Source organism: Silene latifolia, chromosome 2 (assembly GCF_048544455.1).
Source record: "Silene latifolia isolate original U9 population chromosome 2, ASM4854445v1, whole genome shotgun sequence".
Classification (NCBI taxonomy): domain Eukaryota; kingdom Viridiplantae; phylum Streptophyta; class Magnoliopsida; order Caryophyllales; family Caryophyllaceae; genus Silene; species Silene latifolia.
The window spans coordinates 24689509-24702094 of NC_133527.1; the positions used below are offsets into that span (position 1 = coordinate 24689509).

The following is a 12586-nucleotide window of genomic DNA, read 5'->3' on the forward strand; positions in this document are numbered from 1 at the left end:
TTGTTTCTATTGTGTCTGCCGTGATCCACTATGGTGAGCAGTCAGTCTTGGCAGGTTGTTGTTTGGATGATAGCTGGGTGCTTGGAGGGACGAGTCTATCACGAGTCACGACAGAAGTAGTTCACATAGTAAATAGTGGTTTTGAATTGTACCTTTTATACCGCTGTTGTTTGTAATCACTTGTAATTTAACTTAAACGTTCTTTTATCGACATTTGATTATTACTGTCCTCGGGCAACCGAGATGGTAACGCCCTTATATGCCAGGGAAGGTTTTGTTAAGGCTCCTGAGCATATTGGGTGTGTTACAAAGTGGTATCAGAGCGACGATTTTGGAACCTGTAACAAATGAACCTAATGAACGTAGAGAGTCTAATAAAATGAACCTGGCCCCAGCTGATGCTAGATTTTGGGTGAGTAGGCGCCCTCATTTCAAAATCATGGCCCCATTATGCTTAAGTCAGTCACCGGTTATGGGAATATCAAGTCGGGAATTATGTACCTAGTGTGTATAATGGTTATGTTAGAAATATCTATGATGAGGTCTCTATTAATGTTAGTATGTGTAGTTGTGATGAGGAACTGTGTAAGTTTGTGGATGAGTACAAGTATATATGGATGTAGTAGAAGTGGTGAAATGTTTATAGTACGTAACGGTGTTGTGTGATGTGGCGATAATAGCGCTCTCTAAATCTTTCTATGTGTGTGGGTTTATAAAAGAATTGCGAGTCTTGAATGTGTGACACTAATGAGTTGCTGTAAGTCTTGGTATGCGTGTGAGTACATCAAGGGATGGTAAGTTTCATGTTGGATGGTCGAGTTTGTCAAGTGATAATTAGAATTGCAATGAATGAATGGTTAAGTACTTTTATGAAATGGCACAATTAAGTTGAGTAATTTACTTGGTAATTTGTTGTGGCACGATTGAATTGTTAGCAAACTCGGATGATAAATGATAGCTTAATGTTAGAAGAATGCTTAGAGTAATATGAGTATAAGTTCTATTATTGAAGTTGCAAACGCATGATTAGAAATGAAATAATGTGTTGAATGTATGCATGAATAAGCTAATAGTGTGGTCAATCATTTTGCGTAATGTTTGTTATAGAATGAAGTAATATGTATCTTGGTCGAATGAAACCGTTGCGTGCATTTGAGTAGTAATAAGTGCGTTGTGAATGAATATAATAATCTGTGACGATTTCCAAATTTATTTTGGAATCGACATGAGTTGTTGTTTTGCAGGAACCGTTACTCAAACTCGTAACTTTTGACCTTGTTCTTAATCTTGCCCGACTGAGTAAGAGTATCTACTCCATCGAGTAGACCTCATTCGATCTAGTTAGGAAGCTATAACATCGAAAAGTTGGATCTGCCATCGAAAACTCGATCGAGTAGAGGTCACTCGATCGAGTAACCTACTTACTCGATCGAGTAAGTGAACAGTACCCGGGGATTTGCGGGATTCATATCCCTTCTTTTCTATTATTTTCTTCTTATTTCTTCGTTCATCTAAACCCTAAATCCTCTATATCTCTCTCTAAGTCGCCCTCATCCTTGTATTTTGGTGCTTGAATCTTCGTGATTTCCTTGCTTAATTCATCCTCTTTCCTTGCTAAACATTCAAGATAAGAATGTTTTGATTGATTAGAAGCATGTAGGTTGTTGGTGTTTGCTGAAAATTCGATTTATATGTGTAGAATCTTGCTTATAATTGTTGTCACATGATTTACTTGCTTTGATTTATTTAGTATGGATGCTAGGTATACAAAAATTGAATCAATTTGGGGGTTTTTGTATGTACCGAATTTTCTAGGGTTTGGAGTTTTAAATTGATTTTTGATTATCTTTTGCATATAAAAGGAGGAAAATTAAGTGAATTTTTTTATGGGTATCATGTTTAGAGTTGATTTTGAGGGTTATTGCTCAAAATTTTGCCTTAAAACTCCGTCTTAAAAGTGCCCCAAACTGAAATTTGTCCCATATGCTTGTGAAATTTGTTTATTGGTGAAGTTATTTTGAAAGTTTAATCTTTAAAATTTGTAGTTGGGTTGTTAATTGATGTCATAATTGGCCATAATGTTGTAGCTGTGAGACCGTCTGGCGATCTTTTAAGAGGTTATAATTGCAATTTCTGGATTGTTTGGTGAAAGTGTGTACATAGTGATTCCTTTTTCCATGTCTAAATATGAAAGTTTATATGTTTCAAGTAAGTGTTGTTTGTGTATCTAAGTTATGTGTTGAAACAGATGCCGAGACCAACTATGGGAACCCGTCAAAGTAAGAGGGGTCGGGCTTCTGAGCCTGTGGTGGGTGATGAGAGTGGGGGACCTACGGTCCCAGCGGTACCCGAGTACCCTTATGTTGTTTTTGTGGACTTTACATAGAGAGATGATTTCGTTGCTTTGCAGAGGCATCGTATGAGACCCACCCGTTGCATTGATAGCACTCTCTTGATTGACCTGGGGATTGAGACTGACGTGAGACACATCTTTGACCTTGGGTATGACTGGGTTGTACCGCCTTCGGAAACACTCTTATGCCTTTCTAACCCTAGAGTTCATGAGTTCTTTCAAGTACGATGCGGTGGAACAGACCGTCGAGTTGCGCTTCATGAACACAAGTTCTTTCTGACCATGGACATGTTTGCCACCCACCTCGGCCTTGCTAGACCTGCGAAGGGAGCTACATCTCGACCGAGTGTGGAGTTAGTAGCCTTATGCCTTGCTTTACCGGCAAACCCGCCCCCACCTCTAGCAACATGTTGATTAATGATGTTCAACATGTCACCTTAAAGATCTTTCTTCGTGCTTTGACCTGTTTGCTCTATGAGCGGAAAGGTGTGAGTAAGCTTAACTCACACGAGGTGATGTTGCTTGCGGCGTACCTTAACCCCACCCAAGCTCAGAAAGTCACCTTCAGTTCCCCAGACATAGTGTGTGCCAGCTTAGCCTTGATGACCTCTTCGGACACTCGTTTCCTGAGTTGTGGTGCTATTGGCACTCGGTTGGCGAAGAGGCTGACTACCTTTGTGGCCTCTTCGGCCTATACATTCTTGACCTCGGCGGTGCCTACCTTAGACCGAGAGTACTTTCTTGACATCAAGTGGTTTAGGACTTTGGAGGGTGGTGGGTTAACATGGAGAGTTTGGGGGATGCGTTGGATGCGGATACCTGCTCCCCAGCACCTTCCTGTGACCGAGCCTTTACTGGCGGCAGTGGTGGCGGCCGATTCTGATGATGAGGAGGAGGAGGTTCCTGACAGGTAACTTTACATCATTGACCCGGATATCTTGGAGGTGATGCCTGTGCCGACGAGGGGAGATCAGGCTAGAGCCGAGGATAGACAGACTCGAGTGGGGAGGAGAACACGACGGGTGAGGGAGAGGGTGGCCGAGACCCAGCCAGAGCAGCCTATGCCTCCACAGTACCAGTTTCCCAGTTACCCTTCCTTCTTCAGCCTTGCGATGAGAGTGAGCGAGCTCACGGAGAGGTTGTATGCTACCTTGACACTCCGAAACCTCCATAAGATGGCATATGTGCAGGGCATCGGGACCGGAGCAGCTCAGCCCGTGTGGTGGAGGGGCGTTGGGGACGATAGTGGAGTTTTCCGCTCTTTTGGCGTGGAGCGGTCTACCTGAGGAGAGCCCGTGAGTTACCTCTATGGTTTCTTGGCACCATGGTGGGTGGGAGCCGATGCTGGCGTTGGTGGAGTCGCAGGTCAGGATAGAGCTGGAGCAGGCACGTCTGGAGGTGATGGTGGAGACGAGGTGATGGATGAGCAGGCTATGGAGTGATGACACTCCTTTTTGTTTCTATATCGTTTCATAGACTTGTAGTTGTTAGTACTTGTTTTAGTTGGTACTCTGATTTGACTTTGGTTTGTACTTTGGCCATAAGGCCGTATTTTAGATACTTTTGGACTGTTGATGCAGGATTTTGGGTCGGGAAAGTATTTCCGACTCGTGTGTATATATTGCTCTAGACTTGAAGTGGCGTCTTAGAGGATTTTTTTTTTACCTGTGGCTACTCGATCGAGCGCCCCTCACTCGATCGAGTAACTATAGGGGTGACATCTGAGGAGTATTCTGATCTCAGTCTACTCGATCGAGTAACTGATGAACTCGATCGAGTAAGTCGAGCTCGATCGAGTGCCTTACGAACTCGATCGAGTTGCACTGTTACAGCTACATTTCGTTTGAAAACTTAGTTGCATCATAAAATTGTGTTGTGTCGTTGGTTATTTTTATCGTATTCCTTGTTTTGGGTGTTTTATATCATTGTTCAGTCTCAATGATAGCTATATTGTTGCGCATAGTCGTGCAATTTATACAAGTTTCGATGCTATGTCTATAAATTAAAATGCTAAACCAAATGGCTTCAGGTAACGTAATGTCAAACGGTTATAATCCTTGTTGCTTTTGGGTATGTTTAAATAAGAAAATAAGTCATGACATGTCTGATAGTTGATGATGAAGTGTTCGACTGTGTGATCTCTTTCTTAATAGTTTTATATATATTTATATGAGTCATATTTGTGTAATGTCAAGGAAGTATGTTGGTTAAAACGAGTCAAAGTTTGCATTGCGGTTTGTAAGTAATGTCAATGTGGAATAATATATATCGGTTTGTGAGTCAGGGAAGTTGTTTGATGGTGAACTTCGGGGACGAAGTTCCTTTTAAGAGGGGAAGAGTAATGTCGTAAAGGAAAATAACGTAATTATAACAATTTTATAGTGTTTTCATGACATTTTAAAGTATTTTAAATGGTTGCTTAGATAATTTTATAGTGGTTGTTGTGTAATTGAGTAGCAGTTATAATTGTTGAATAGAATAGCATGCAGTTATATCTTATTTTTATGTTGTCATGAGAATTGGATGTTATTAGCGGTGGTGGAGTTACTATTTGTAGAATTGTGTTGTGTGGTTAAAGTAATAAAGTGGAATGAATAATGTGTTGTTGTGAATCAGTAGCAGGACCTTTGTTTTGAGTGTTTTGTAACTGATAGCTGTTGGCATTGATGAAGGAATAATCTGATAGTTACGCTGGTTTACATTTGAGTAATATTATGTAGTAAGTGCAAGTGATAGTCGAGTGTCGTTCTTGTGGACAATGTGTGCGGTGATTCAAAAAGGAAGTTGGTGATTCGCTGGGAGTCGTGTTGTGTATTATATGCTAAGGTAGGTGATGACGATGTTTGATGATCATATATAGGGGATGGTATTCTTAAACGATAGGGTTGCCCTGTGTCGGATAAACGGTGGGTTACCTTGGTTCCTTTGCCTTCGCGTTGCAGGAGAGGTTGAGTCGAACTTCGGGGACGAAGTTCTTTTTAAGGGGGGAAGACTGTAATACCCGTTCTTTTAAGGACCTGTTGACCGACGTTGACTGACCTTAGACATTGATTTTGACTTTGGGAAACTTTACGAGGGATGACTTGTGACTTGGTGAGCTTTAGTTTGTGTGGTACTCGATCTAGCTGAGGCTACTTGATCGAGTAGCTCGGGAGCTTGATCGAGTAGGGGTCACTCGATCGAGTAACGAGTTTGCAGCGGGGAATTATAAATCGATAATCGTGAAACCCCAAATCATTTCCGCACTTCTTCTCCTAAACCTAGGTGTCGTCACCCTCTTCCTCCTTAACCTTAATCCTTTGCTTGGGGTTCTTTGAGGATGCTTAAACCATAGCGATGGGATGCTTGAGTCGGGTAGCGGTCTTGACGGCGGTTTGCTATGTGTAGGTATGTTATCGTCATCGTTGTTTTCAGTTAGGTTTGTAGGGGTAATGATAGATGGTTGTACTGTTTGTATAAGTGGTTTGCTTGGTTGGTTGTTATCTTGTGATCGGACGCGGAATCGCTGCGGTTGCTAAAGGTAGGTTCGCCTACTCAGTACTGTTGATTGTATAGAGTGTCTACTGGTGTTGTTTGGTTGGTGTAGAGTCAGTATTGCTGATTGGTTGTGGAAGGTGTTAGTGTTGTGTCGGTATAGTAGTTGATGTTTGTTATTGTACAGCTGATTGTGATTGTTTGTTTGTGGTTTTCGAGGTGCGTCCTCGGCTGAGTGGAGTCACTTGCGGGAGTGGCTTCACGCCCGTAGTTCGCCCTCCGTGGAACCTGCCACGGGAGGGGATGTGTACATTAATGGACATGGGTTTAACGCTCGGATAGATGAGCGGGGCTTAGGCGGGAACGGCTGCGGTCCCCCACTGGTAGGGCTGGTCTAGTGGACAGTCAGTGATGGTGGTTGGTTGGAGAAGATGTGGTGTGTGTGATGTTGTACTTGTGTTGTATCTGTTGTATCAGTTGCTGACCTTGTGTGGTTTCGTTTTGTTGTTTGTTTCTGTTGTGTCTGCCATGATCCACTATGGTGAGCAGTCAGTCTTAGCAAGTTGTTGTTTGGATGATAGCTGGTGCTTGGAAGGACGAGTCTATAACGAGTCACGTCACAAGTAGTTCACATAGTAGATAGTGGTTTTGAGTTGTACCTTTTATACCGTCTGTTGTTTGCAATCACTTGTAATTTAACTTAAACGTTCTTTTATCGACATTTTGATTATTACTGTTCTCGGGCAACCGAGATGGTAACGCCCTTATATGCCAGGGAAGGTCTTGTTAAGTGAGTATATTGGAGGTGTTACACCCGACTCAAAATGACCCGATCTGAAACCATCCAACCTGAAAATGACCCGACAAAATATAACTCTAACTGACCTAAAAAGACTTGAACTGACTTATTTTCTCTCTTAATTATTGACCCGAAAATGACTTGACTCAAAATAACCCAACTGAAACTAGTCTACAAATGAACTACATGTAGGTGCATAACCTGTAATTCCTTACTAATCACAATTACGATAGATGCATTCCAAATTACCCATATTCGACCTCCATCTTTAATATCATTATTCACCTCAAACTTCCAGTTGATATCCAATCCAGACTGCACTTTAATGCAATTTTTTTTTTACTCTAGTCTCAACAAGCCCAAAAAAAACCTACATTATTCATATGCAAGAGTCTTCTAACACCGCCCGGCTTATTTATTTTATTAATTCCCCTAACGTTCCAAAAAACTACACTAACCATGAGAATGTAATGAGGTCTTACCCTTTCCAATACTGTTCAGCAGATTCCTCCTTATAAAATAATTAAGGACATCCATAAAAGAAGATCCACCCTGAACAACACCTTCTGCTTTCTTATCAAACTTGTGCATGGACCTTGCTGGAGACACAGAATTAAATATATACCCCTGGTGTGGTATAAGAGTGACCATGGTAGTGGGGTTTAACACTAGAAAAGTACCATTGTCAACCTCCATAGCAGGATGTACCAGAGGTTTAGCTGCCATAGGAACCACAGTCTTAGGTTCCACACCTTCTGCATAGGTTTATGGGTAGTCTTTGTGTTGGAAGATAAATCGTAACAATGAAAACAGACAGAAACTTGAACAGAAACAAGAGACAGAAAAAGACTTATCGGAACGAAAATTGCAGCGCCGTGATATGGAGGCCACTGACTTGAAAACTATATCGGCACGACCGTGGTGGTAATCGTCTCTCGCCGGTAGTTCCCCAAGGTTAACACTGCGACACCCGTACACAACCACTCGTGTATGAGAGCCTTGGAACTAACAGTACCGAACCCAGAAATAAAACTCAGAAGCAGAATATTATCATATAGAGAGATGTAGAAGAAATTGTGTGAATCTGTGTGTATCAAGTGATGAGAGAACAGCTCTATTTATAGTCGAAAATAGAGCTGTTACAGGCAAACGGAAGGATCAAAAACGGAGGAAATAAAGGAGACAATAATTCTCCTTAATGACAGTCAAACGGGATTAATGGAGAATAAATCTCCTTAATCACAGAGATTTTGTTTGACTAAGATCCGTTACTGGACTCCAAATACACACACAAGCCAAGCCCAAAAAGAAAGATAAAAGGGGGCCTTTGGCTGCACACCGCAGTGCTCTACCCAAACCCAAACCCGAGCTCGAGCGGGAGGGCCGGGGGCAGCGCGCGTGTGTGTGTTTGGACCCAAACCCACAGGCCCAACAATCACCACAAAAGCCTCCTTGGTCCAATCTCTTACCCAACATTGGACCAAAGGCAATATAAACACATAACATACAACTCTCCCCACCGATGTGGGAGAGTGTATGAACCAAAAAACCAAAAAGAACTTTGGCTTTACTTTGGCATCACACCAACACTTTGTTTCCCTATTTTTACAACTATCAGTCTCATGTCCAATGCCCTTACAAGTTTTACACACTACAAGCTTCCATTCATAATGAATCATTTGTGTTCGCAGAACACCATTCTCATCTAGGAATTCAACTGAATCAGGTCGAGATTGGCCCACCTTTACTTTCATCATGTACCTTGCATACTCCAGAAACCCCTTCTCCTGAGTAGCACGGTCACATCTGATAGGCGTGCCACCCAACCCAGCAAATTTAGGTAATTCTAGTCCCCAAAACTTGAAATCTAGATGATACATTCGAATCCATACCGGAACAACATCGGGTTTAACTTTTACAGGCTTAGAAGTCAACACCCAATCTTTAACAATAAAAGGTTTATAGTAAAAAAATAGGAGATTGGACTGCAAGGCTTTAAGCTTATTCCCTTGATTCTTAAATCTAATAAAAGAAACACCATTACGATGGAAATGTAACTTATTAATCGACAAACTAGTTTAGATCCCGCTCATAAATGCGCGGTATTTATAGGATTTTTACTTTTATATTACTTAATAATGCTAAATTAATACCTCACTAATTTTTCATATTTCATGTCATTATATTTTGATATGAGAAAAAAAATTGAGCTGTAGAATTATTCAAGAAAACCGAGTAAAATTGAACTGCAAAATAATAATGGTATTTAATTAATTGTTCATTTTCTCGTTATTATATATTTTTTCGAAAAAAAAAATTAAAGCGAAAATTAGTCAAAGAGAATTGAGTAACGTCTTTGAAATGTATTTTTTAAAAACTATTTTTTATACCACAAAGCTAATGATTCCAATTTATTAATTCTCTCATTTGTTTTTGTCATGTAAGTAATCAAAACGATTTATAGTTTTGTTTATACATAGTATGAGTCAAGTCATTCTCAAATAATAACATCAATAAAAGATTTAATAGTTTACTAAAATATTTAATAGTTTATAGCTTTATATTATTTATATTTTAATTAAAATATTATAGTTTAGTGTTTAGTAAAAATTATAAAATTTGATGAAAAAGTTAATATTAAATGAAAAAAGTTATATAATGAAATACATTGTAATTATTAATTACCTTATTCAGTGAATACAATTAAATTATCAGTAGTTTTCTTATTTATAAAGATGCTTTTTGGAGGGAAAATTTTAGAGTTCACCCATTTATTTAGTAAATAGGGGATTCTTCCAAATCATGTGAACAAACCCTCATAAAACTCAGTCTTAACATCTTCAACAAAAATTTGTAGTAAAGCACACATTCATTTTCATTTGTTACCATCACTAAATGACATTTATACATCACATAACAGTCTTACATAAAATAACACCAATCTAACTAATAATTTTCCCTTTTTTGAAAATTTAAATTGCTTTCTCTAACATATGAAATTATGAAACTAATTATATTGTAGGTAGAAATAATAACACTCCATAAATACCACAATTTAAAATTTATAAGAAATCATCCCAACAATCAATTTTCTACCATATTCATTTATATTAAAAGAAATTGAAACTAATTGGAAAAACTCTACCAAAAATAAATTTAATATAAGAAACAAAAATAATAAATGTCACAATGCATCATCCATTTGCACACTTCCCTTTCTCAATGCCTCATCTAACGGATCTTGCCATCCCCCACACTCTTATCTTCCATTCTACACTTAATTTAATTTATTAATCATCAAAATAATTTATTTATTTAACTTAATTAATTTTTTAAAAAAAGTTGTCCAAGTTGTGGTAGTGCATATATATAGACCACATTGAAGATCTATTGAGAGGTCAGTCCATTACACATAAAAATAAAGATATCATCAACAACTAAATATAACCATCAATATCATCTATCTATATATCAACAAAAGTGATTTGTAGTAAAGCACACATTCATATTCATATACACACAAAAAGCTAAGGCTATGGCTGCATCTTGGGTTAAAACAATCACATCTCCATTCAAGAAAGCTTGCACTTTTCTCAATCATCAACCTCCTAGAGATAAAAAATCCAAGCAAGGTATATTTTCAATATTTCTTCACTCTTTTACATCCTTTTTTTTTTTAATTTGTTATATTACTCGTTCTGTCTCAATCATCCGTCTGCCTTTGTAATTACTCGTGTCTCATTCATTTGTCTGCCTTTGCTCCTCACGAAGAATAAGAAAGACAAACAAATAATTGAGACAAAATGAGTTGATTTTTGAGTTTAGTATATATGGGCATCTATGAAAAGGGAAGGTTTACAAACCTAGATGAGAATTAACGTATTCTATAGTCTTTATCTCGATCTTAACCACTAGAATGAGATCTTATCGAGTTGTTATGTGACTTGTGTCGGTGATTGTACCACTTGCTCCTCTTTTTTTAAGTGACTTTAGGAAAAAGGTGACAATTGAAATAGTCAAGATTGGTGGTTATCGTCATGAAATAGATCTTTTGATACAATATCTTGATTTCTTAACCCATCTAAAAGATTTGTTAGTTACATAATGACCGTTTTACAAAATCTAGTATAAAATCGTCTTATATAAAAATTGGGCATTCATCATAATTCACAAAGGCATTAATCAATAGGAGTATGCATCTTGATGTAAGATAAGCTATGAAAGAATGGAATTAAGTGATGGAACTTTACCCATACAATATAGAGACAAAATTGGTGGAAGGGTCATAAAAGACAAAGTTAAAATGCAATCTATATGGACCAATGGGTGGAAAATCACTCAAAAGGTTAATAACTAATTGAATAGTTACCTTACCTTACAATTAATCTAATTGTTCATTTGTTCCTCAAGTTTATAAACTTGTTTAAGATAATCAGTTTATATTAACCTAAGTGATTTACTAGTTTAATACTCCTCATCTCATTTTCAAGTCCAGACATCGAGTCAATTTAAAATTAAACTCATAAAAAAGGACCCCGATATTTGGAATTTGTAGGGTGGGAGTACAAATTATTATTAGTTAGAAAATAAGACTCTAGACATGTGTTCAACACATGATATGTTAGACACGTGTATGAAACTAACCCACATCTTTGGAACTCGGAAGGAGAATGTCCACTACGACTTAGTTTATAAAATCGATAGCTTTCTCCTAATTCTGTAATATAGAACATTTACATATAACACATCTAATCAGGGTTATTACGTCCACTAATGTGGACGTTAGACACGTGTCGACAAACAATAAATCACTATATATCGTAAATGGTTGTTATTAGTTTGAAATGATTGAAATCTAATAAGTGATTACTTATTGATTAAACAGGAATTGAGAATACAGTAATGGCACTACAAGGAGACGTAATGGCATGCGGATACGAGGATGTCCAGGTCATGTGGTCCATGTTAGATAAGTCCAAGCCAAGTCCCTACAATATGACTTCCTGACTCCTCAGCCTTGAGACTTGGCTTGGGTTATCCACAGTTCCACACCCATTCACCTCATTTCTCTCTCGTCCCGGTCCGAACCCGATCTATCCGCCTCGATAATCGTTTCCATGTAGATATTTATGGTATTTTGGATATTGTCGTTGGAGGAGATAGCATACAAAAATGAAAAAAAATTGTAGCATTAGATGGATTAAGAAGAGTATGGTTATTTGCCATGCCTAGTGGATTGGCTTCACCATTTCTTGGGTTAGAATTTTTATTTTTTAACCTTTTAGTTTGTAATGTGCCTGCCTAACAGAGAATCCCTGTGATGGATAATAGCTATCATGGTGTGATTTTTTTTCATGAAAATTTTATGGTTTTTTTTTCTTTAAATCAAATTACAACTTAATATTATCCCAATTTCGAAGCACAAGTTCTTACTTGTCAACTGTCACAAGTTTATGACAATTTACATTTAATTTAAATAATGTTAAAAAGAAAAGGTAGCTATGAGATGTCACAAGTAAGACTTGTTAATCTCTACGTATCATGGAGATCGAAAATTGAAATTCAACTTAAGAATTCGTTCTTATAAAGCCTCATCAATTACGAAATGCATAAACTTATAAATTTGTATAGAATCGTTATATACTTTTGATGTATTATCCACTACATCAAATTGATACAAAGCATAAATGATTTACCATGCATCTTCTCTCTACCTTGAACTCTTGACCCAAGGCAATAGCCATAAAACTTTGACAACGTGATAACATGGGTATCATGAAGAAATTTCAAGGAAAGCAGGAGTTTTCATTCCTTTTCCTTTGCATGAAGAACGCCATCAACTTACGCATTCACATTTGGGTTTAAGAGTTGTGAGTTGGGTTATGAGGAGCTTGTTTTACATATTGCCAATAAAAAACGGCTTTTGTCTAATTCCTCTCTGGTTAGCACAGTATCCTTGG

General features: G+C 38.1%; 1 protein-coding gene across 1 annotated transcript; it reads left to right on the forward strand.

The window, feature by feature from the left end:
• Nucleotides 1-9857: 9857 nt before the first annotated feature.
• LOC141637449 (uncharacterized) lies at nucleotides 9858-12029 on the forward strand. The gene is made up of 2 exons (XM_074446928.1): nucleotides 9858-10258; nucleotides 11512-12029. The coding sequence occupies exons 1-2, from the start codon at nucleotides 10162-10164 to the stop codon at nucleotides 11631-11633; spliced, it is 219 nt and encodes a 72-aa protein (XP_074303029.1). The 5' UTR covers nucleotides 9858-10161; the 3' UTR covers nucleotides 11634-12029.
• The last annotated feature ends 557 nt before the right edge of the window (nucleotides 12030-12586 follow it).

Bases quoted from the DNA above. Each gene is read 5' to 3' on its own strand.
- LOC141637449 (XM_074446928.1), top strand. From the start codon at position 10,162: ATGGCTGCATCTTGGGTTAAAACAATCACATCTCCATTCAAGAAAGCT. The intron at 10,259-11,511 runs GTATATTTTCAA...TTGATTAAACAG, and splicing joins AGATAAAAAATCCAAGCAAG to GAATTGAGAATACAGTAATG.